This window comes from Miniopterus natalensis, chromosome 1 (assembly GCF_054644295.1).
Source record: "Miniopterus natalensis isolate mMinNat1 chromosome 1, mMinNat1.hap1, whole genome shotgun sequence".
Taxonomy (NCBI): Eukaryota; Metazoa; Chordata; class Mammalia; order Chiroptera; family Miniopteridae; genus Miniopterus; species Miniopterus natalensis.
In genome coordinates, this window is record NC_142081.1 from 197820373 (window position 1) to 197843113 (window position 22741).

At 48.1% G+C, this 22741-nt stretch overlaps 1 protein-coding gene across 1 annotated transcript; it reads left to right on the forward strand.

Moving 5' to 3' along the window:
* The first annotated feature begins 22 nt into the window (after window positions 1–22).
* On the forward strand, window positions 23–22539 carry ZBTB49 (zinc finger and BTB domain containing 49). Its single transcript, XM_087828290.1, has 8 exons — window positions 23–92; window positions 6069–6239; window positions 8376–9478; window positions 12114–12160; window positions 18134–18207; window positions 19568–19650; window positions 19746–19907; window positions 21384–22539. Exons 2-8 carry the CDS (start codon window positions 6088–6090, stop codon window positions 22058–22060), a joined length of 2298 nt encoding a protein of 765 aa, XP_087684416.1. The 5' UTR covers window positions 23–92; window positions 6069–6087; the 3' UTR covers window positions 22061–22539.
* Window positions 22540–22741: the final 202 nt, after the last annotated feature.

The following is a 22741-nucleotide window of genomic DNA, read 5'->3' on the forward strand; positions in this document are numbered from 1 at the left end:
CTGGTTCCGCCGCCCGCGGAGCTCCGTCGGGGTTCGGAGGGCCGCGCGGCGGGTGAGGAGAAGCTCGGCGGGTCCGAGAGCGGCGTCCGAGGGTAAGGCGGCCGCCGGGCCGGGAGGCGGCCTCGCGAGGGCTTGCGGGGCCCACGCGGTGGGAGCGACCCCGAGCGGAGGCCGGCGCCTGAGGGCCGGGCCGGGCATTGACGCGCACGGTCCCCGCGTGCGGGTCGGCGGAGAGCTGCCGGGTCGCGCGGGGGGTCCCCTGCGGCGGCGGCGCCGAGCTCGGGCTCAGGGACCAGAGACCGGCGCCCTTCCTGCGGCGGGGCCTTCGCCCTCGTGCAGCTTCCCGGCCTGCGAACCCCCCGCGTCCCCACCCGGCCTCCCGCTTGGTCGCTCGGGCCGCTGGGGCCCCGCCGCCCGCGCTCGCGGCTCTCGGTTCCCGGCCTCACTATAGCCGAGAGCGGAGCCCACGCCCAGGAGCGCGGAGCCCGGCTCGGCCCGTTACCGCCGAGCCCCGCTGCGCCGGCCCAGCCGCGGAGCGGGCACACGGCCGGACCTCCGGGCCGGGCTCTCGGGGGCCGCCGAGGGCCTGCCCGCAGCTCCCCCGGGCGCTGGCCTCGCCTTGGTCCGGCGCGCGTGCCACGCTGGTCACCGAGGGCCTCTGCTCGGAGGAGCGCGCGGAAGCTGGATGGGGGCGAGCAGAGTTGGGCGAGAGGCCTTCGCCCACCGAGGGCCGCGGGCGACCAGGGAGGTTTCGCTCCGGAGACGGCGGCGTGGGGCCTGCACGGAGGGCGCGTTCCTTGCCGGAGCTGCCCCGGGAACCCCGCGGGCGTCACCGGCGGCGCCTCCGCTCTCGGTCCCGGAAGCGAGCCGCGGGCACCGAGGGGTCGCCGGCTCGGTTCCCCCGGGCTGCGCTCTGGCTCGCGGCTGCCCCCTCCCCGGGGCGCCCCCTGCTCCTTCCTCTGCGTGAGCGCCCCCGGGGCTCTGAGCCCACGCTCCTCTTCCTAGAAGGGCATCCGTCAGATGGGATTAGGGCTTTCACTTAATCGCCCATTTAAAGGTCCCGTCTCCAACGCCCTTACGTTCTGAGATACTGGGGGTTAGGGATGCAACATGTAAATTTTGGAGGGGACACAACTCAGCCCATAACCGAAGGGATTCACTGCAATGGACAAGGCGGGAAATACTCTCCTACGGAAGAACAGAGGGGCCGAGAGGTTTACAGACAGGGAGCTGGGGGTATTTTGTGTGCAGGGCACACGTGGGTTCTCGGTACTGTTGACACTCGCCTGCGCTCTTTCACTTGCTTCCCCCGAAAACTAGGGTGAGCGCTCTTCGCTCTCTTCTCCCTGGCAGACCCACCCTCCAGGTTTCAGCGTGGATGTCTCCTCCTCCACCAGATTAGTAGTGTACTCCCTCCATTTAGTATCTCCAGAACAGAGCTATGCTTGCCTCTCCCACCAGACTGAGGCTTCACGGAGGCGCGGATGACTGTGTCCCAGTTGTCCACTGTCCTACCCTAAGTGCCTGGCATGTAGTGGACACTTTGTAAAGTTAAGTGAATGATCTGAAAACCAAGACGCAGCCTGTGGAGGGCACGGAGCACATCTCATTCCTTTTATCAGCATTCCAGCCTCAGACAGTGTCTTGCGCATTCTAGGCCCACAATTCTGGTTTAACTGAATTGGCCCGTGTAGCATCACAGAGTCCAGAGCTAAGACAGGAATCCAGGCTTGTTTGCTCCAAGTCAGGGCGTTTGTCATTGGAGTTGGGATGGAGGGTTGGGAATAAGCCATTTGAAAAGCTTAGAGGAAGGCAGGGTCTACAGAGGAAGGCAGGGTCACTCTGAAACAAGCCCAGTGCTAAGAACCCTTGGGGAAGTCATCTGTTAATAGCCCCACTGGACAAACTGCCACAAATTCTCCCCTCTGGTGTTTGACCTGTTGGTAATTGTCCTACCAAAAAGAAGGGCCTTTGCTCTGGGACCATCTCTACAGGATAAAATTCCATTCTGGCTCTTGTTCCCTGTAGAAGCACCTCTTCATTTACATTTGGCTGGGCTTTTTCTTGTTCTTTTTTCCTTTTTTTTTTGGCCCCATTCAGGCCATCATTCCACTATTACATTCTTGGTATAAACTTGTAACAGGAAGAAACTTTAGAGATTAACCCAATGGGGGACCCCTTCCTTTTTACAGATGAAAGAAAGTGCTGCCTGTACATCAATCCAGAAACTGTGTATTGAGCACTTACTGTGTCCAGGGCACTCTTCTAGGCACAAGAGATGTACTGATGAATGAGACAGACGTCCATGTTTTCACCAAAAATTTCTGCTTGTCACAGCGATTTAGCCGCGAAGATGAGAGCCCTGGGCTCCTGGTGTTGCGTGCATTCGTCCTCCAGTGTGCTGTTTCCCCGCGGGGTTACCTGGACAGTCAGGCATAGGCAGTAGACTGAAGAGGCAACTGATTTGGTCCAGGGAAGGCCTTGGATCTGTCACATGTAACTCGAAGCAGGGGTTAAGCTGTCGGCTTTCGAGTCAAATTTCCTGGGTTTAAATTTTAACTCTGCCTCTTACTGATTACCTATTACTTAGCTGTGTGACCATCCTCTCTGTACCTGGTCAGGTTATCTATCACTGTGCAACAAATTACCCCCAAACTTAGTGACTTAAAACTATTTTATTTGATCTCATGTGCAGGGGTCAGCAATTCAAGCAGGGCTCTGCTGGGCAGCTCTTCAGCTCCATATAGCTTTGCTGCCATATCTGGTACCTGGGAAGGGATAGCTGATAGGCTGGGCTCAGCTGCGCCCTTTTCCCCGCTTCATATATTCTCTCCGTGGGTATCTCACAGGCCTACTGCCGACTTGGCCTTCCAGAGCCAGTGTTCCCAAAGGCGGAAGGTGGAAGCTGTCAGCTCTTCGGGCCTGGGCCCATAATGAGCATAGATCTACACCCTTCCTCTCGCCTGCTCTGGTTATGACAGAGACTGCTCAGATTCAGTGGAGGGGACAGATGCCACTTTGGGAGGAGTGTCAAAGAAGCTGTGGCTCTTTGTAAACTGCCAGGTGCCTCAATTGTCCTCATCTAGAAAATGAGGTTAATAGTAGAACCTGTCTTACCGTTATTCTGATAGATAGATAAATAAGTTAACCTGTAAAGGGCTTAGAACAGTGCCCGGTACCATACAGGAAGCATTTTATAAACATTTGTTGTTATAGTTACTTTCATTAGGTATATATACTATTATAGTTGTTAGATATAGGACACATAAATTACTGATTCTTTTTCTAGAGGTTTTTTATAAGGGACTTATGCATCATGAAGCAATTAGAGAATTACAGTAATTAATATAGATTAGTCATGATTTTTATGTCAAAGTACATTATGGAATGGTTCATAACTGCAGATAATCAAAACTCTGAGGGTCATTCCAAAGAATTGTTCCCTTTATCACCTTTTTATGGCTAGAAAATGTCCAATGTAGATTCAGAATATTTGCTGCATTTTAACGCTGAAGCCTGTGGAGGAAGGCTTTGTGCTGTGTTTTCTAACATTCTTCCTCTCATGGGAGATTGCATGGCCTATGAGCAGGCAGAGACTGCAGGGTTTAGGAAGCAGGATTTAAATCCTGGCTTTGGAACATAAGTTTTATGATCATGGGCAAGTTACTTAAAGTCCCCATTTATTAATTTCCTGACTTGTAAAATGGTGATAATAGGGTTCTTACAGCATTATCTGAGTTAGCGTATATAATATGCTTAGCACAGTGCCCAGCCTGTAGTAAGCAGTCAGTAAATGATACTACTAATAAACCAAGCAGCCTTTTCTTTTTAGGCTACCAGTGGGGAGGGCTGGTAACTGATGACTCAGTCATTGGCTGTTCAGTACCTCTGAGGATTCAGCACTGGGGACAGCGCCCACTGCCTGGCAGAAGGCTCCCCTTCCTGTGTTCTGTCTTGGGTAATATCATCCACTCCCAGCACTGCAGTGTTGCTCTTTGTAGATGACATCACCTCTAGTCCTGGTTTCTTCTGAATCCCACCCTGGTCTCAAACCAGGAGATCATGCCAGCACCCCAAATCCCACATTCCAGAAACCAAGCTTCCCATAAAGAAATGGGGGAATCAGAATAAGGCATAGAACTGAGGCTGGTGATGGAGGATGAGTTTTGGAGATTCTGAGTTGAAGGGTCATACAGTTAGAGATGGTTAGCAGAAAGTTAGACATTTGAAACTGGTGGTCAAAGCTAACATTTCAAATTTAGGACTTGTTTGCTTAGAACAGATGAAGGCCAAGAATAGAAATGATTGTCAGAGGAAGGCAAAGAGGGCTCAGGTGCTGAGTGTTAAGGGACATTAACCTTTGGGGCTTGCAGAGGAGGAAGTATAGCAGGCCAGAGCCATAGTAAGGAGCAGAAGCCTTCTGGGGACGGACAACTTTCAGGACGGAGGTGGGCAGACCGCACTTCCACATGCTACAGGAAAGCTGGGACGGGTGGGACAGGACAGAATGCTGGGCAAGCCTACTTCAGCACGGTGAGAATGGCAGGCTGCTAGGTGGCAAGGAGTCCTGAGGGTAAAGCAGAGCATGCAGATTGCTGTTATGAAAGAGCATGAGAGGCCGAGGTGAGTAGATGTACCTGGTGGGAGGGCTTGTTGTCCTGTTTTGTTTTGCTTTTTTTCAACATGGTCTGATCTCGGAGTTTTTGCAGGAACTGGTGAGCCAGTGAAGGACTGTGTGAAGCAGTAAGGGGGGGCAAAGTCCTGGGGGCAGGAGGGAATGGGTGGGGGAAAGGGACGTTTGCTTCGGAAGAAGAAGCACACCCGATCCAGTAAAGCTGAAGGGGCTGGGGGAGGGAAGTGGGAAATTAAAACAGAAAAGAAATGAAAGGCACTTGGCTTATCTCAAGTTATCCATGGGCTCAGCCTTCTTGGTGAAGTCGGGGCACAGTCATTTTTATGAATGAGGGAGGCAGACCTGGGGTGAATGAAGAGAATGGGAAGGATTTAGGAGAGCCCTTCTGGGGGGTGTAGAGGGAGTCAAAAGGCACGGGGGTAGAACATTACCAACCGACACTCAGCAACGGTGAGCTAGCGTGGACTGTAATGGCTGGGTGTCTGCTCCGTGCCAGGCAAAGGTGAGTAGGATGGTCCCCTCAGAGCTCACAGCATGCTTGGAGACGCAAGTGACAGAGCATAAGGACACGTGCTCTTAGGGAAGAGTGTATGGGGTGCTGGGAGATATAGAGGAGTGACCCCAGAGTGAGACTTGAGGAGGCACAAGTTTGGGAGAGAGAACATGCTATGAATGCAGAAAAGGCCTCCAGGAGTTGGTGACAGCTCAGCTGAGTCCTGATAGAGGAATAGGCGTTACCTGGAAGGTGGGAGAGTCAGAGGTAAATAAAATTCTCCCAAGACAGGAAGTATCAGAACCAGAGGCTTTTGGGGGAGAGAGCAAGGCAGAGGTCTGCAACCCATGTGCTTCAGAATCCCCCCCGATGCTTACAATGCAGGTGCCTGGACCCTGTGCTAGACCAGCTGAACAAAACTCTGAGGTGGTTTCCAGGAGTCTGCATTCTTAACAGGCTCTTCAGGCAGTCCTTACAGATAACATTTGTTGAATATTTATTTTTGCCAATTGCTGTTCTAAATGTTCACACATTTATGTGGGTTCTCACATTTATCTCAGTAACCTGTGAGATAAGACGAGGAACATAGGACATGGAGAAGTCATTTGCCCAAAGTCACATGGCAAATGAGAGTGGGCCAGGGCTCCCACACTGGCCAAGAACACGGCCTGTTTGGGGAGCCACAGGTAGTGCTCAGAGGCCATGGGTGGCTAACAGCCACTGTGTGGAACAGTGCAGGGATGGGGCATTTTTATGATGGCAGATAGTTCTTTTTGAACAACACTGGCCAAGATGCATAAGAAACTACTTTTTTTTGTTGTTTGTATGTTTGTTTTTTAAGCTGCTATGACGGACACATGACGATGAACCACAGATCAGTCAGTGGGTTTGGTGCCGTCTTATCATCAAGAGTCACTGTTGTATCTGCGTTCTTTGTTGCAGGTCTCCTGGATGCTTGAGCATGGACCCAGTTGCCACTCACAGCTGCCATCTCCTGCAGCAGCTGCATGAGCAGCGCATCCAAGGCCTGCTTTGTGACTGCATGTTGGTGGTGAAAGGTGTCTGCTTTAAGGCACACAAGAATGTCCTCGCAGCGTTCAGCCAGTACTTTAGGTGCGACTGCAGCCTTGTTGTCCTAACCGGACAGAGAAGAAGCTCTTCTAGGGGGGAAACATTTTGACTAAATTTTATTTGCTCCTTGGATTTCACTCTCCTTTTCTTTTGTAGTGCATTGTGGGACTTTTTTATTGAATTTATTGGGCGACATTGGTTAATGAAATTATATAGGCTTCAGGTGTACATTTCCATAATGCATCATCTGTAGTTGGGGTGACTGAAAACATTTTGGTACTTTGTCTTTGATTTTAATCATTCTAATTAATGTCAGTCTTCTGTTTATATTTGTTATCCTTTTAGGATAAAAACATTGAGGAATAAAATTTCTGGTAAAGCCCGGCCGGCTTCGCTCAGTGGTTGAGCATTGACCTAGGATCCAGGAGATCGGGTTCAATCCCTGGTGGCAGGGCACATGCCCGGGTTGTGGACTCGACCCCTAGCAGGGGCGTGCAGGAGTCAGCCGATCAATAACTCTCACTATTGATGTTTCTATCGCCCTCTCCCTCCCTCTCTCTGAAATCAATAAAAAAATACAGTAAAAAAAAAATCTGGTAAAAACTGTCCTGTGATAAGAGATCAGAGAGGGGAAATAGCCTATATGCTGGGGTTGGGGGGGTTTTTCCTTTTTTTTTTTTTTTTTTTTAATTAAAACATTTTAGTTTTAGTTTCTTATTTGACTAAGAAAACAGGTTTGAACTCAGTCTGCTTACTACTGTAATCATTTTTGCCTATATGAAAGATTTACTTATCATTTATTGTAACATTAGAGTTAAGTGTTCTTCATACGTTCTCTGATGAGCTAGATTTAGCTCTCTGTAGGCCCTGAAGATTCTTTTTTTAGTGCCTTTTTTCCCTAGAATGCATACTGTTTTACTGCTCTGGTAACAACATACGGGACAGGATTTCATCTTTCCTCGGTAATCCTGAGTCGGCAGCTCAAATCTCAGCCATTGTGTAAGATCTGCGTACGTGTTACAGTGGGTCAGCTCACTAGGGTTGGCAGCACGCTTTGTCCTTACGCACAGTGGTCCCAGACTCAGGCTTTGCCTTTCTTCTGTCTTCCAAGGACAGTTGGGTTTTGATGTTGTGATACATTGACTGGTGTTTTCCCACCCTGCTTCTAATTTGTACTTTCCTTGAGGAAAAAAAACAGAACCGAAGGCTATTTTGGGGAAGCAGATGACTGTGTCTGATGAAATGCCTTCAACATTATAAGACAACTCACCTAACTCAGCTTTACACAGTACAAATTCCTTCACTAGTGAATTTGACTTGTGCCCATAATAAAGTGTTTGGGCTTCATGGAAATGTGCCTTTTCCCCTCATTAACTCCTAGGGTCTTTCTCACTGCTGATGTGTGGACCATTGGGCTGCTGGACAGCTAGTGAATGACCGAGTACACAGTGAGCATATATGTCAGAGTCCTAGAGCAGTTACACTCAGACAGAAAGTGGAACAGAGGTTCCCAGGGGAGGGGGAGAGTGGGGGTTTGTGTCTAATGGGGACAGAGTTTCTGTTTGGGATGATGAAGAGTTTCTAGAAATGGATAGAGGTGATGGTTGCAACAGCATGAATGTACTTAAAGCCACTGAATTTACCACTTGAACCATAATTGTTTAATTTAACATTACGTATATATTGCCACAATTAAAAATTAAGGTTAAAAAAATGAGCATATATTAAGTGTTGGTTTATTACAACTTTTTATTTTTAGACTTCTTAAGGCACTTAGATATGGAAATATTTTTATATGTGTTTTATGGCCTAAAACAAATGATTTGTCAGACTGTAAACAGAAAGTAGTGAAAAATGTGTGTCCTTTAGCTTTCTCTACTCTCTATCCTATTAATAATGCATGTGGGTCATTACATTTGAAAAGAGCCAAGAGTATATTGCAGAATTTTACTTTGAGTACTGGGAAGTTTGGATATTCAACACAGTAATTTCATTTATCTGAATTGCTTTATTGGATGGCTTGTCAAATTTAAAAAAGGATTAAAACGTAATTTTAAAATTCTGGCATTTATAGAAGGATAGTAATTTTGAACATTAACATAAGTATTATTTATAAGAAAAAGCTATCTGCATGTATGAATTGTTAATACTGTAAACGGGTATCTTTTCTTTCATCAGGAGCCTCTTCCAGAATTCTTCAGGCCAGAAGAATGATGTTTTTCACTTGGACATTAAAAATGTCAGCGGCATCGGGCAAATCCTAGACTTCATGTACACGTCTCATCTGGATCTTAACCAGGACAATGTACAAGTGATGCTGGACATAGCACAGTGTTTGCAAGTTCACAACGTCCTGAGTCTGTGTCACACATTTTTAAAATCGGCCCCTGGGGAGCAGCCGCCCGGCATGCCCTGTAACAGTGCGTTCTCCCTGCAGAGCGCGCTGGCTCCTGACACCAGCTGTGCCATCACTGAAAGCTACTCTCCTCACCTGCTGCCAGAGTGTCCGGCAGATACTCAGCACAGCAAGGTCTTGGACGAGCCGCACTCTCAGGCTCCACCATCAGTTCATCTCCATCACCCTGCAGGCGAAATATCAAAACAAGCCCCTGATTCCTTAGACGGCAGCTGCACTGAACTGCCGTTCAAACCGCCAAATCACTACTACAAACACAGAAACCTGTACAGTAAGCAGTACTATAAACAAGCTACTTGCCCCAGTCAGGAGAGAACAGCCGAGCAGCCTTTCACCATCAGCCCGTCTGCAGACCTCACTGCCATGGAAAGCCAGCCCTGTGCTGTCAGTCATTCCGAGTGCGCCCTGCCATCCCCGGAGCACCTACCTCCCAACTTCCTGGCCCAGCCTCTCAGTGAAGCTGCCCCGGACCCTGAGTCAGACAGCGCGTGCCAACCACCTACCAAACAGATGAGGCTCAAAAAGGCCATTCACCTTAAGAAGCTCAATTTCCTGAAGTCACAGAAATCTGCAGAGCAAACTTCTGAACCCCCATCAGATGTGGGTTTAACCAAGGGGATAGACTCTGCTAGTGAAGACACTACAGAGAGAGCTAGCAGTCAAAGTGCCGAAGAGAAAGAAAGGGAAGCACCCGTCAGATCCGAGGGTTTTCACTGCGTGACTGACACCGAGAGGCCCGAAGCACTGGAGGCTCCGGAGGACCAGTCCCAGCTGCTCCAACCCCAGAGGCAGTACGCGTGTGAACTGTGTGGGAAACCTTTCAAACACCCGAGCAACCTGGAGCTCCACAGACGGTCTCATACAGGTACACTGACTCTGCCCGCAGGCCGAGGACAGGGAGTAACGCGGACGCCGCCATGCCTGCTCCGCTTTCTGTAAGAAGCTTTGCTATTGCTTGATGATGGCGTTGACATTTGCACACAAAAAAAAGCAGAGAACATTAACTACTTTTTCATTCATGTTTTTGGTGGTGCCTCTTAAAGAACAATCATAAAGTTCTATAGATGCTTTCATAAAGCCAGTTTTAAAAGTTGTCACACTCCATTTTAATTTTAATTAGGTTTTTATATGAAAACTCCATCTCTAAGGAAGGATAGTAAATTATTTTGATGTCCTGGAGTTTTCAAGTTCTAAATAGATAAGCTGTATTTAATTGTCTCTAAGGTTAGATTAAGTTTATTCTTTAAAAATGTAATGTAGGTTAATCAGACAAGTAATTTAGTCTGAGTAATTCTAAAAGTTCTCTGTAAAGTAATATGAATATCAGATTTTAAAAATTGTGATTTGGGAGGCAGGAGGTAAACTTTTTAATAAGGGTCAGCTTTAACGAGTTGGTATTTTCAAATGAAAATCCTTCCATTTTGAACATTGAATTTTCAAAGTTTTACCACCTTAATTCATACCTCCTCCTCTTTCCAAAAAGTTTATTTTTTACAAAAGCTCTTTAAAAAGTGTTATACAGCACGTATACGTTATATTATACAGTACGTATGTATTACTCTTCTTCCTGCACTTAAACAGGACTCTGACACACACTACAGATGAGTGGCAGTTACCTTCTAGGCATGAGAAGTAATGGGCTGCAGATGCTTCCAGAATAACTGCTTTTCAGGTGCTTGTGCAATTGCAATTATTGGTGTGACGTTCTGTTACCACTTCGATTCCTGGTGTGCCTCGGTATTTACCACCTCGGTGCATTGTTGAGACTTACTTGATATTTATGAAAGCCCTTTATAAATTGTAATGTATTTGAATATAAAGTATTATATTGTTACTAGTAGTTCAGAAGTATACTCCATATAAAGGCAGTATTACTGACTCAGTTTTGCCCTGGAAAAACTTAATTTAGGTTGTTCTGTTTGCTTATTTTCTTAGAGCCTAATGATCACTATATTTTTGTTTGAGAAACTTGTCTGTTTAGCTTTAAAGGGAAGAAAAATTAAATTCTTCATTCTTTGAGAACATCTTTGAACGACAGTGTCATACATCACGGCAGAGATGCGCACTTGGACATAAATACTGTATTGAGAGGGCAGCGGTCCTCAGCTTATGATCTGGGGCCTTGGGTCTGTGAGGCCGGAGCTGTTTCCATCACCATGTAGGATGTCTCTTGCCTTGTCCTCCCGCAGGTGTGCAGTGCAGTCGGCTAAAGACTGTCATCACTCGGGTAGCCAATGAGTTGTCTAGTCATGTGTGTTAAAAATCGCTCTGTTTTCATTTCTAGTAGGGACTGTACTGACTGATACAGCCCACATAAACAAACGCTCTTCAGGGTCTCAATTAAGAGTGGGAAGGGACCCTGAGAGCAACACATTTGAGGACCACTGGAGTAGGGTTATTAATTCAGGTCACTTGGGAGTCTTAATAACCGGTGGACTCTTTTTTCAAATTCTGCGATCTCATAATGGGGGTTTTAACTTCACATTATCCATTATCACCATAACTTCAGACATGAATGTCCCAGAATACATAATTAATATGATTGTAATTATTCAGAGCCAAAAGCTTTCTGCCCGCCCTGTCCTTGAGGAAGCCATTAAACAGTTTCAGGAAGTCAGCATGAAAGTGTCCAGGCAGGAGCCCAGAAAGCTGGCAGCCCAGCAATGTGGTAGGAAGGGGGAGGTGGTTATTCTTTAAGGAGAATCTTCATGTAGCCACTTGTTGGAGAAAGATGGGGAAAATGGAAGGTTTTTGGTCTTCCCAGTCTGTTTCTTAGAGTTATCTAGACTGAAAGTGGTACCTTGAAGTATACTTTAAACCTGTCATTTTCCAGAGACTATATTCAGAGCTGCTGTGGTTTCTTTGTGGCAGAATTCCATTCTCTGCAGTCTGTTCTGTACCAAATGTAACTACTCGGAGTCACTAAAATCAGAGGTGGCTCCCACAGCAAGGTGCCCCCTTATTTTCCCCTGTTAGCATGTTCAACCAAGCTAAAAGGCAGGGGAGGGACTTCTCCCTGTCCCACCTCAGAAGGTCCCTCTCGGTGTGGGGCTGTGCCATGTCCACGCCTCACGTGGTGTGAATGAGCCCCGGTTCTGTTGGGCATTGGTGAGTGAAGGTGTGAAGCCGAGGGACCCGGGAACAAGTTCCTGCCTTTCCGCCAGGAAACTCAACATTTGGTCTTCAACCAAAGGGGAAGACTGTGTCCAAAACCTAGGCAGGGTTTCAATACAGATAAGTAAGCTTGACTTCAACATAGGTTTACATTTGGAGAACAGTTTGATTTTTTAGAGAAAAGTAGTTATAGATTTCACTTTGTCACCTCTGTGTGTGAGAGAGACAGGAAGAAGTGTGGAGACCCAGTTCTCACGCTGTCATGATGAAGAACATGCTGTCTGCCTTGAGTGGCCGGACTCGGGGTAGTGTAAATGTCTTACACAGAAAATGATTGTGTGAGTAATACGAATGATTTTACAAGCTGTTGTTTTGTTTTGTTTTAGGTGAGAAACCTTTTGAATGTAACATTTGTGGGAAACATTTCTCTCAGGTGGGAATACTTTTATTTATTGTTAATAATTGGAACCTGAAACCCAGTATTGATTTTTATTACAAATAAGCATACTTTTGGGGTTGTGAGAGAAGCCTCTGAGGATATCTGTAACTTAAAAGACTTCAGACTACATCGGGAGAAAATAATTTTCAAGAAAACAAATTTCTAGTTCATTGTGGGGGGAAAATACCATTTTTTATAAGTGTGAGAACTCTCACAATCCCCTGCCACCCCCAGGATGGGTGCAATCCTGGTATATTCTCTCTCATGAGTATAGTAAACCCTATTGAGCACACACCTGGAGGCTGCAGATGAAGCTGGGCTGCATTCAGACAGATGTCTTGTTATTGGGACTGAATATGTTAGGATGTTGGAAAACAGACCAAACAGTTTTCATTCCTGCTTTTGCTACCTTTTAGCTGACCTCTCTTAAGATGACATATTAAATCATCCAGCCAGTCAGTGTTCATTGGATCCTACGGGCTGAGTACTGATCTGAGCACTAGACCTAAAGGAACCTGGAGATGTAATGTTCTAGAGAACATATTGAATGCAGGCTTGGGGGAAGTTCTTTTTCCTTCTGAAACAGAAGCTAACTGTTCATCCCCCCTGTGCCGTGCCCTGACATTCCAGAGGTAAATAAAACAGAGCCTCTCATGGAGTCCAGGTGCACAGTCCTGCCGAGGAAACAGTCACCCACCCCACAGCTATTTCTATACGGCGTGGTCAGTTCTGTGGCAGTAGCATGCACAAGGCTATTTCACTGGGGAAGGGCCTTCAGGCTGGGCCATGAGCAGGAACAGAGACCGCTAGTCTGGTGAGAGTTGGAGGCAGGCCCACCGAGCATGGGAGCAGCCAGAGCAGCGCCATCTGTGACCCGTTCCCCTTGTTTTCCCAGCACCCAGACCTGCATCCTTAATGACTTTCCAGCGAGCCAGCAAGTTTTAATATCTCCCTTTTAGTTATTAGTCTGGGCGGGGCCACATCTTATTTGCCATCCGGGAGGGTGCCTAGCACCCACTAAGTGTGCAGTAGTCTTGATGGCTGAACAGAGTGATCGTTCCTCTGGTTGCCATTCTAGTTGGGCTTCTTTGTCCCAGCCTTACTGGAGGGTCAGAGCTTGGGCTCCAGAGCCACAGTCTGGACCCAAATCCTGCCACTGGCTCTGTGACCTGGGCAAGCTACCTAACTGTTGAGCATTTTAGTTTCTTATCTTCGAAACGAGGCTAATGAGATTACTGACCCCAGGAGACTGAGGAGTAACAAGTTGATCAGATTAAGTGCTTAGAAACTGGCCTTTGTTTATACTCAGGAAACATCATTTCCTGTCCTGTTGCTGGTGTCTCCATTCTCTGCCCAGCAGTCCTCTCTGCTCTTGCAGACTGTCTTCCTGAGGCAGCCCCTCCACACACCACTTTAATCTTACGGCCTCGGTGTAGTGGGAAAGCTAAGACCCAAATGAATGACCAGTAATTCTTAGCAATCACAGCTTCTCTTTGCCTCATTTTAATAATTCTTAAAATAAGGCTAATACTACATTGGGAATATTACTAGGATTAGGTGAAAAAATGGACAGGAAAGCCCTTTACACATTAAAACAGTGATCATTTTGGTTCCGTCCCCTTACTTGGACCCCTTCCAAGACACTTCATTGCTAACCGGGTGAGGCACAGGCAGGCATCAGGCACCTGCGGTCTGCCATCAGCCTGCTCCCTGGCACTGATACCGGGCCCACCCTTGGAGGTTCTGACTGCTGCCTTGGGGTGGGGTCCAAGTCTTGGCATATTTTTAATACAGCGGTTTTGATATGTAGCTAAAGTTGAGGACCAATGCCCAAGACCTTTCCCTCCGAGGCCTACCCAGGGCAGCCTGTCTGCTGGGCACTACAGAAATCCTCTTCTGTGTTGGTGTCTATATCTTTGTCAGATTTTTATGAATGGAGAGTTATGCGTAGTTACAGTTTTCAGGTGTATATTGTTTTATTTCATAGTGAAATGATAAAGTTTTTGTGAACAAAGACTCTTAAACATCATTCAATACGTGTTTGTTGCCAGCCTCCAGTGCTGGGGGAAAAAGATGGATAAGCCTTCGAGGAGCTTAGTGCTTAGAGGAAGAAACAGATGTATAAACCGTAAGGGACAGCGAGACTGAAGTACTGTGATAGGAATATGTACGGAAAACACGAGAAGAGCGTAGTCATTTCTCTGTGAACGGCAATGTTCGCGGCGGGGACATGACACGTGTTGAGAAGTTGTTCAGGGGAGCCCTGAAGATGAGACATTGGATAAGCTTGAAAGTCTGGCTTGTAGGCCAGGAGAGCAGTTGTGCTGTTTATATAGAGATGCTGAGTAAATTATGCCCACTAGCCCCCCTTCACCTTGAGCCGGCATTTGTTTCTCAGTCTGGTGACAGTGGATCGGATTGGTCCCGCGTAGTCGCCAGAGTGTTTGCTTGGGTAGAGTGAATTTGTAAATGTTTTCCCTTCTGGACTATTCAAAAGTTAGAAAATAGACTACCAGTGAGCATTGATCTTTTATACTGTTGTTCAACTTAGTATTTAGTAGGGTTAGTCTTTTAAAAAAGTTAACCACGACCTTAATAATGAGTCAGAAGCAGTAGGAGTCATCGGCTCAAAGAAACTACTATAATTAATCCTAGATTGGGCCACAGAATATACATGTGTTAATATAATTCTGGACACTGCCCAGGTCTCAGGAAGTAAGTCATACTTTAGAGTAGAAAAGAGGCTCCATTTGGAGTGGTGAGTGTCCTGTGTGGAGTAGAAGCTGGGCCGTGTGGTGCATCCAGAGGAGAAAACTAAGGTCCCAATGCCTGTCACAGAAGAAATAGAAGAAAAGCTTGGTGTGGTTAGCTGTCTCTGGGAGAGGAATAGAGTTGCTTGTGTCCCAGGAGGTGGAAAGGAACATGGAGCAGCAGTGCAGGACAGCAGGTTCCAAGAGGCTCAGTGTCCTCCCACAGTGCTGTCTGAAGGGGGTGGCCACCATGTCCCTGCATGGTGGAAGGGACACAGCAATCTGTGGGAGGCTTCCTAGCTACGTGGCTCCCAAGGCCAGTATTGATGTGGCCTGATGCACAAAGTTTCATCCATCCATAGTGAAAATGCAAAAATAAGTAGTTTAGTGAGTTCTTCCCAAGTTAATAAATTTTCAACTTTTGAGGTGATAGTTCGCACACTTCTGGTGTTAAATGTTCCCTTATCTGTGTAGTGATCATTTTTGTTTAGGTGACATCTCTGTGTTAATCTCCAGATTTTTTTTCTTCTAATTTTATTACTTTTTCTCTAAACTTTTATGATTTCCCGACAATTTTTATATAAACAATCAGCTGCCATTGGAAGGGTACTCTGGAGAGAATACTATGCTTGGTTTAGTCACGTTTAAATACTGATGTTTAAGTGCATGCTACTCAACAGTTCAGAGATTCTTTTCTACAACAGAGTGTTTCTGTTCAAAATTCTGGCAACTCCATCCTAATTTAAAACCACATTTGCTCAGAAAGAATGCACCTTCGTGGCTGCTGACTTTCTCTAGCAAAGGTGCACAGCTCGGCAGCCTCGCGACTGCGATGTCCATAGACCAACCCGATTAGTGTCGTGTCCGTCCCGTCCCATACCGGCTCCTGCTCTGTAAAATGGGAATAATGCTCCTTTATAAGGACATTATGATGACTGAGTGAAATGCTGTTTGCAACTTAGCAAAGTGCTTCATTCATAGTAACGACTTAGCAGTTGATAGCTGTTATTATTATCACTTGCTAGAGTTTTCATGGATCCAACAAGAGATAATTTCTGAGACAAGATCTATGTATTTAGCATATAATTAGAACATAGCAAAGTTTACCGAAACCGAAAACCTGACTAAGGTCAAACAATCTAGGCCCCAGTTTGCCTCGTAATTTGGTATAAATTATCTGAATGCATCATTGGACTTTTCTGCCTTAATTTTTCCATTACTTAATCTACTTTTATATCATTTATCAGACTAATAGGTGCTCTTTCATGTGGGGAAAGATAATTATTTCCATTCATTTCCACTATTAAATAGCTAAAGAAACATTTTAAAAAAATTTTCACTATTGCACATTATAATATTGAGTGGAAGACCATTCGATTATATTTGCTTGGAAAACAAGTGATTGTTACGCTTGACTTAAAAAGGGAAAATTTAACATTGCTCAGAATTGACTCAGAGACTTAATTTCCATCACAATGCATAGTTTACAGAATAACTTGAAAGGAGGGATCTCAAGTAACAGCTGAGCAGATGGGCTATTTGAATTGTCACATAGCTGATGAGCTTTTCTGAAATGTGGAAGTGGCTGATTTAACACAGCCAGTGGTGCATTATCTTAACTCCAGTGAGCTGTCTCCTGAATAGCAAAGTGGCTCTTGGCCTACTGAGTGTTCAACACAAGCCAGTTTATTCACAGAAACTTGCTGGTCCTCAGGCTTTCCCCCAGGTAAGACGACAGTTCAGACTCACACAAACCAGTTCCTGGCCCAGCTGTGTAACTGGAGCAACCACCTTATCTGAACCTCAGTTTTTCATCTAGAAAATAGATTTAATACCAGTTACTAAGGGTAACTTGGTAATATGTCTAAAGGCCTAAGTAGACCACATATATATTGCTACTGGCACTTGTTGCTTGATTACTGTCATTCATAGTCATTCTTTTAAAAGCTGGGTATTTCCCAGTATTTTGCCATGTTCTTTCTCTTTGGTTACCTAAAGTAAACCTGAGTTTTTTGTCTAAACCACATTGATCATATTCTGAAAGGTAGATTCTAACAGTGTTCCCCAGAGACTGATAGACACAAAGAACCTACCGTGTCATAACAGAAAACCCAGACTGCATTTTTATTCTACTCATAGGTGGACTTCAGACCTGTCTTCAAACCTGTAACCATGGACTATCTTGGCATTTTATTTGAAATATAATTTGCAAATATACAAAGCCAAGTGTGTTGGCTGGTACTCTTCTTCTCCCTTTTTGGCTTATTTTGTGCTTAATGCCTGAGCATTATTACCCTTGGGTATATTTGCTTATCTCAGTGTTTGTTTTCTCAATAGAACACTATGAAAAATTAAGTAGAGGCTGTGACAGACTGAGACTGTTAACTTAAATTTTCGCAGTGGAAAATTTTGTCTCTGAATCCAGGTTTGAAGCATCAGATGAGAGCATGTTTAATATCTAAGGCATCTGCAGTCTCAGTGTCACTGCGCTTCAGGCAATTTAATATTGATTTCCTATTGATTAATACAGGGAAGTCTGTTTTGTGACCTCCATTTAAATTAGTTATTTTTTGTAAAGCCCTGCTGGTGTCAGAAATTAGGTGCAGGAAGTCCCTGCACCAGAGAACTTGGTGGCTCCTGATGTCCATTTCAGCACAAAGGACAAAGTGACAAACCCATCAGGGAGGACAACCGTACTGCAGAGGAAATGCTGTTCGAAGCATCTTATGTTGATGAGCAAAAGCTTGTTTCTCAGGAAGAAACAATGAACATGAAATTACCGTGTGCAAGCACTACTTTTTTTTCAAGTGATACTTGCATGTAGATGGTCCAAGTTTAAAAATATATGAAATAACACATCAAGGTCTGTTTAAAATACAAGCTTAGTGATCGCCACACTGTGTGTCGCCCATTTAAGAGCGAAGCGGCACAGGGCGGCCGGCGATGGGACAGCCAGGGGCTTGGGCACAGCCCTTGGCCCAGCAGCACAGTCCAGAGACCGGTCAGGTTCAGCAGGCGCCAGCAGCGACACCCCTAGTTAGAACTGGGCGGCACTTCCTCCTGCACGCGGCTCCTTCCGAGCTGTGGAAGTCTAGTCTTCCTTTGGAAGATGGACTGGAACCTGGCTAGATCTGTCAGGTTTCCGTTTGAATGTACGTAACCTTTTTTTTTTCCCCAAAACCCCTGTCATTGGTGTGCTTTCTCTCCTTTCTCTTAGGCAGGTAACCTGCAGACCCACTTGCGTCGGCACTCTGGGGAAAAGCCGTACATCTGCGAAGTCTGTGGAAAGAGGTCAGTGCTGGGCCTCCCTCCGGGGTGGGGGGGGGGGGGGAGCACTGCATGGTCTGGTCTCTGGACAGCAGTGCTCTCTGCCTGGCTCACACAGGAGCCACTTGGAGCTCACCCTACCTCGGAGGAGCTCAGGTCCCCGGACCCTCTGCAGAGCCTTGCAGGCACGCGAGAGTAACAAAAAGACAAAGATGTTCATTCAAAGAAAACTTAGGACAGACGTCTCAGGAAATTGGATTTTACATGAAACAGAATGAGTTTATACTAAAATGTCCCTTCTTTCTAAAAATAGCCATAAAGATAGATGAATGCCCATGGAGGTGTCTATTTGGGGCAGTGAGACGTGCAGCCCAACTGCCCAGATTTCAGCAGGGTGGTAGGAAGGGCCCCAGCGCAGGCCCTCGGGCTGCAGGAGTCAGCGGCAGGCGGGCGGGCAGGGAGGGGGGGAGGGAGGGGGGGGGGAGGGAGGGAGGGAGGGAGGGAGGAAGGAAGGAAGGAAGGAAGGAAGGAAGGAAGGAAGGAAGGAAGGAAGGAAGGAAGGAAGGAAGGAGCAAAGCCTGAGGGGTTTTGGTGGCAGTCTCATTCTGGAGGTGAAATGCAGTCTGAGGAGAGGGTCCCTCCGTGCACACGCCCGCCCTCCCTCGCTGTGGTCATGCTTCGGAGTCCATATTCTCTCATCTGATGGTCATGCTGAACAACAGGCATGAGCCGGGACTGCCAGTCACCAGGCTTTATATTCATTCACTCAGCATCTATTAGCCATCTGCTGTATGTGAGCACTGTGATGGGAAATACAAATTCTCTGCCTCTGATAAGTTCATACTCAGGAGTCTGGGAGGGAGAGGCAGTCATGGGGACAGTCAGTCCTCTGGAGCAGGAACTGCACACACTGTGGAAACACCAGGGGAAGGGGCTGCTCTTGATGCAGTTCCAGGAAAACAGGTGTCTCTGCAGGTAGAAAACAAGTGAAACCTTCCCAGCCTCGCGCGCCTCCCAAAGGCAGCATGTCTGTCCTCTATCAAGTGTGGTGGGAAGGAAAGCGCCCAGGCTCCACATCCCAGGGCCTGGGCTGCAGTTACTCCCTGAGCTGAGCCCAGCGGGCGGCCGCCTCTGAAGAAGAAAGATTAATGCAGCTAGGTAGAAAAAGTGTTTTAAAAACAAAACACTTGCATTACTTTCTACTTTCCTTTAAAAAAAGAGAACAGTAAAGATACTCTGTACTGCACATTTCAGGTGCAGTCAGGCCCTGCTGATTACGTCCCAGGAAGGTGGGGCGCCGCCCGCCCCGCCCCCTCAGTGCCTCAGTTATGGAAGTGCAGTGGTGTGGAAAGGCTCTCAGTTGCATTTTCAAATCACACTGCAGGTTTGCGGCCTCCGGGGACGTCCAGCGTCACATTGTTATTCACTCGGGAGAGAAGCCGCACCTGTGTGACGTCTGTGGCCGAGGTATGGCTGGTGCTTTCCTTTCTTCCTTCACGGTTACCAGTTACCAACTGAATGGTCTCCGCCCTGGCTTTAAACCCCTGCTGTGGTCTCCCCAGGGTTCAGTAACTTCAGTAATTTGAAAGAGCACAAGAAGACGCACACGGCCGATAAAGTGTTCACCTGCGACGAGTGCGGGAAGTCTTTCAACATGCAGAGGAAGTTGGTGAAGCACCGGATTCGGCACACGGGGGAGCGGCCCTACAGCTGTGCGGCCTGCGGTGAGTGCCGGGCACCACAGGCCAGGCGGCTCTGTCCCCTCTGGAGTGGGCAGGCCGAGGCCTTCTCTCCGCCCTGGCCGTGTGCTGTCGGATAAGTCATCCCTTTCTCGTGGGTACAATGGGAGTCATACTATTTCCTCCCCACCTCACGGGGTCTTCCTTGTTCATGTGTGTGCTCATGTATCAGACATTCACTGGATGCCTTTGAGGTGTCCAGAGCTGTGCCCAGGTGCTCCAGGTACTGAGATGACTGAGACAGGGTCCTAAGGACCGTGTTCCTGGTTGTGCAGACAATGCAAAGTGTGGGAGACGTGCGGAGCACAGCGCCGGGAGAGCAGGGCGTGGGCAGCAGCTTGTCTGTCCTCGAGCATCAGAGCCATGCTGGGGTGGAGATGGCGGGCTCCTTCGGATCATGTGTCACGGAGTCAAGGTCATTTCCACAGGCATGTGACACATCAGTGAAGTCATCAAGGAAGGAGAGGGACAGCTGACAGCCCTCAGTTTCAGGATACTTGATTGCACAGACCAGGAACCTGTGATCACAGCATGTTCCAGTCCCTAAAAAACTCTGCGTGTGTGTGCGTGCATGTGTGCGCACATGAGTTTGTATGCACCTGTGACAAGTTGACAGTGGGAATGGAACAAATGGGGAAAACACTCTGTATCCAGCTGTAGGAAGCCTGGAATCCCGGGACATTTCAGCGTGGCTCATTCACATTCTAATTGGGATGTAAGGTCGGGCAGGACCTGGGATGTAACTGGAGACAACTTTGTTTTTATCTCCCACTTAAACTTTATACAGATCTCCTGGACACAGATTCAGGCAGCTCCAAGACTATTCTGATCTCTCTTAGAAAGTAAGATTGCGTCACTTTGCATCACAAATGCAGTCTCATATCACCAATGTACAGTATCGATTCCAAGTCACTTACAACCACCAGCTTGATTTAAGGTTAAATTTCCTCTTTGCTCCCCAGCTGGAACCTGCTGCTGCTGAGGCCCTTGTAGGAGGGAGCGAGGCAGGACCTCCTCTCTTCCCTCCCTACGCCTCCACCCCTTCCCACTCTGCTGACCGTGTTCTGACCTGACAGGTCAGCTTGGGACGGTTGGGGGAAGCTATATACACAAATGCCTTAGGAAAGGTGTTTCTACCTTACAAATCGGCTGTCCCAGATTTATAGAAATTTAAACAAAACTGCCAAGGTTTCCCAGCACCCATGAGCCAGCAGGGGCAGGCAGCCTGGCTTACCCAGCAAGTGTTCCTGTGCAGGCAGACGGGGTCTAGGAGGCTCGCCCTCAGACACCCCAAACCAAGAGGCCGCAGACTGGAGGGGGCTGCTGCTGCGGGGAGACGGAGGAGGCTTCCCGAGCGAGCAGCCGGGCAGCTCCGCTTAGCTCGAGCGCATTGTGCGTGTGCTGGAAGGCGTGGGGGTCCGCCCAGTGCCCACATCTGAAAAGATCCCTCCTTTTTTGCAGGGAAATGTTTCGGGGGGTCCGGTGACCTCCGCAGGCACGTCCGCACTCATACCGGGGAGAAGCCATACACGTGTGAGATCTGTGACAAGTGCTTCACGCGCTCGGCCGTGCTGCGGCGGCACCTGAGGATGCACTGCCGGGCTGACGGCGAGAGCCCCGATGCGCTGCGGGAGCTCGCACATGCCGTCGAGGCCTCGGACCTGGACGGGGCCCCCGGCTCGGACTCCTTTTCCCAGGATGTGGCGGTGACTCTGATGCCCACGTCCACAAAGCTCCCTGTCCCGCCAGCGGAAGAGTCCGGGACAGAATTTGACGGCCACTCTGCCGGCTCCTTCTGTAAGTTCCGGTCCAGCACGCAGCCTCACGGAGGCAGCTGCCCGGAGAAGCTTGGTGCAGATCCTGGCAAACTCGCCAAGGCCCCTGGACAGCACGCGCAGCACCCAGCCTTCGCTTACTCAGCCTCGGACGCTGCCTCCAGCGATGGGCCGCTGCCGGCCGACGGCATGGCCGCCATCCGCTCGTCTCTGGCCACTCTGGACAATCACTGCGGCGACCCCCTGGGCAGCCGGGCGGCAGGCTCGGCCTACAGGAGCTCGGAAGGCCCCTTCTTCTCCAGCATGACCCTCTGGGGGCTGGCGATGAAGACGCTGCAGAACGAGAATGAGCTGGACCAGTGACGCCCGCACGGCCCCTCCCGGCGGAGGCGTCTTCCAGGGTCAGCAGCCCGAGTCCTGGAGACGGCACTCCCCACGACGCCCTCTCTCCAGCCCGGCGCGGTGGGACGTGTCCCTTCTGGTGGCTGGTAACTGGAAGCCTCGTGAGCTCAGGCTTGGGGAGGAAAGGCCTGTGGGCTCACCGTGGACGCAGACGCCTCACAGAGCCACGGGCCGGGGAACCTTCGCTGCCTGGCTGGCATGATGGAGTGTGGACTGTGGGGCAACTACTGTGCGTTGTGGGTGTGCTAAGGGGAAAAGATATATATATTTTTGCATTTTCATATGCTTGAAATTTGTAGCATTTTGTATTTTTATTTACACAGATTTTATTTGTATATGGAAGTCATACTATAATTTAATTTGAATAAATGAAACTTTCTATGTAATCTGTTTCCACCAGCATTTTTATTCATCGTAAGGCCATAGTAACGAAATGAAGAGCTCGTCCTTCAAGGATAGTATGGCTTCAGTTTGGCCACCCTGGGACCAGGCTCCAGAAATCACCGAAACAGAGCCCAAATCCTGGCTTCCACTTGCTGGTGAAGCCACGGGCAAGCTGCTGAGCCTCAGAACCTTCTCTGGTTTTCTTTTCTAGTCTGAGATAAATACGTGTGAGTTCCTACAAGGCTCCGGTGATCCCAT

What these genes read in the sequence shown, in the direction of transcription:
- ZBTB49 (XM_087828290.1), top strand. Translation starts at nt 6,088, where the DNA reads ATGGACCCAGTTGCCACTCACAGCTGCCATCTCCTGCAGCAGCTGCAT. An exon ending in GCGTTCAGCCAGTACTTTAG is followed by an intron (nt 6,240 to 8,375) that starts GTGCGACTGCAG and finishes TTCTTTCATCAG; the next exon opens with GAGCCTCTTCCAGAATTCTT. An exon ending in CTACAGCTGTGCGGCCTGCG is followed by an intron (nt 19,908 to 21,383) that starts GTGAGTGCCGGG and finishes CCTTTTTTGCAG; the next exon opens with GGAAATGTTTCGGGGGGTCC.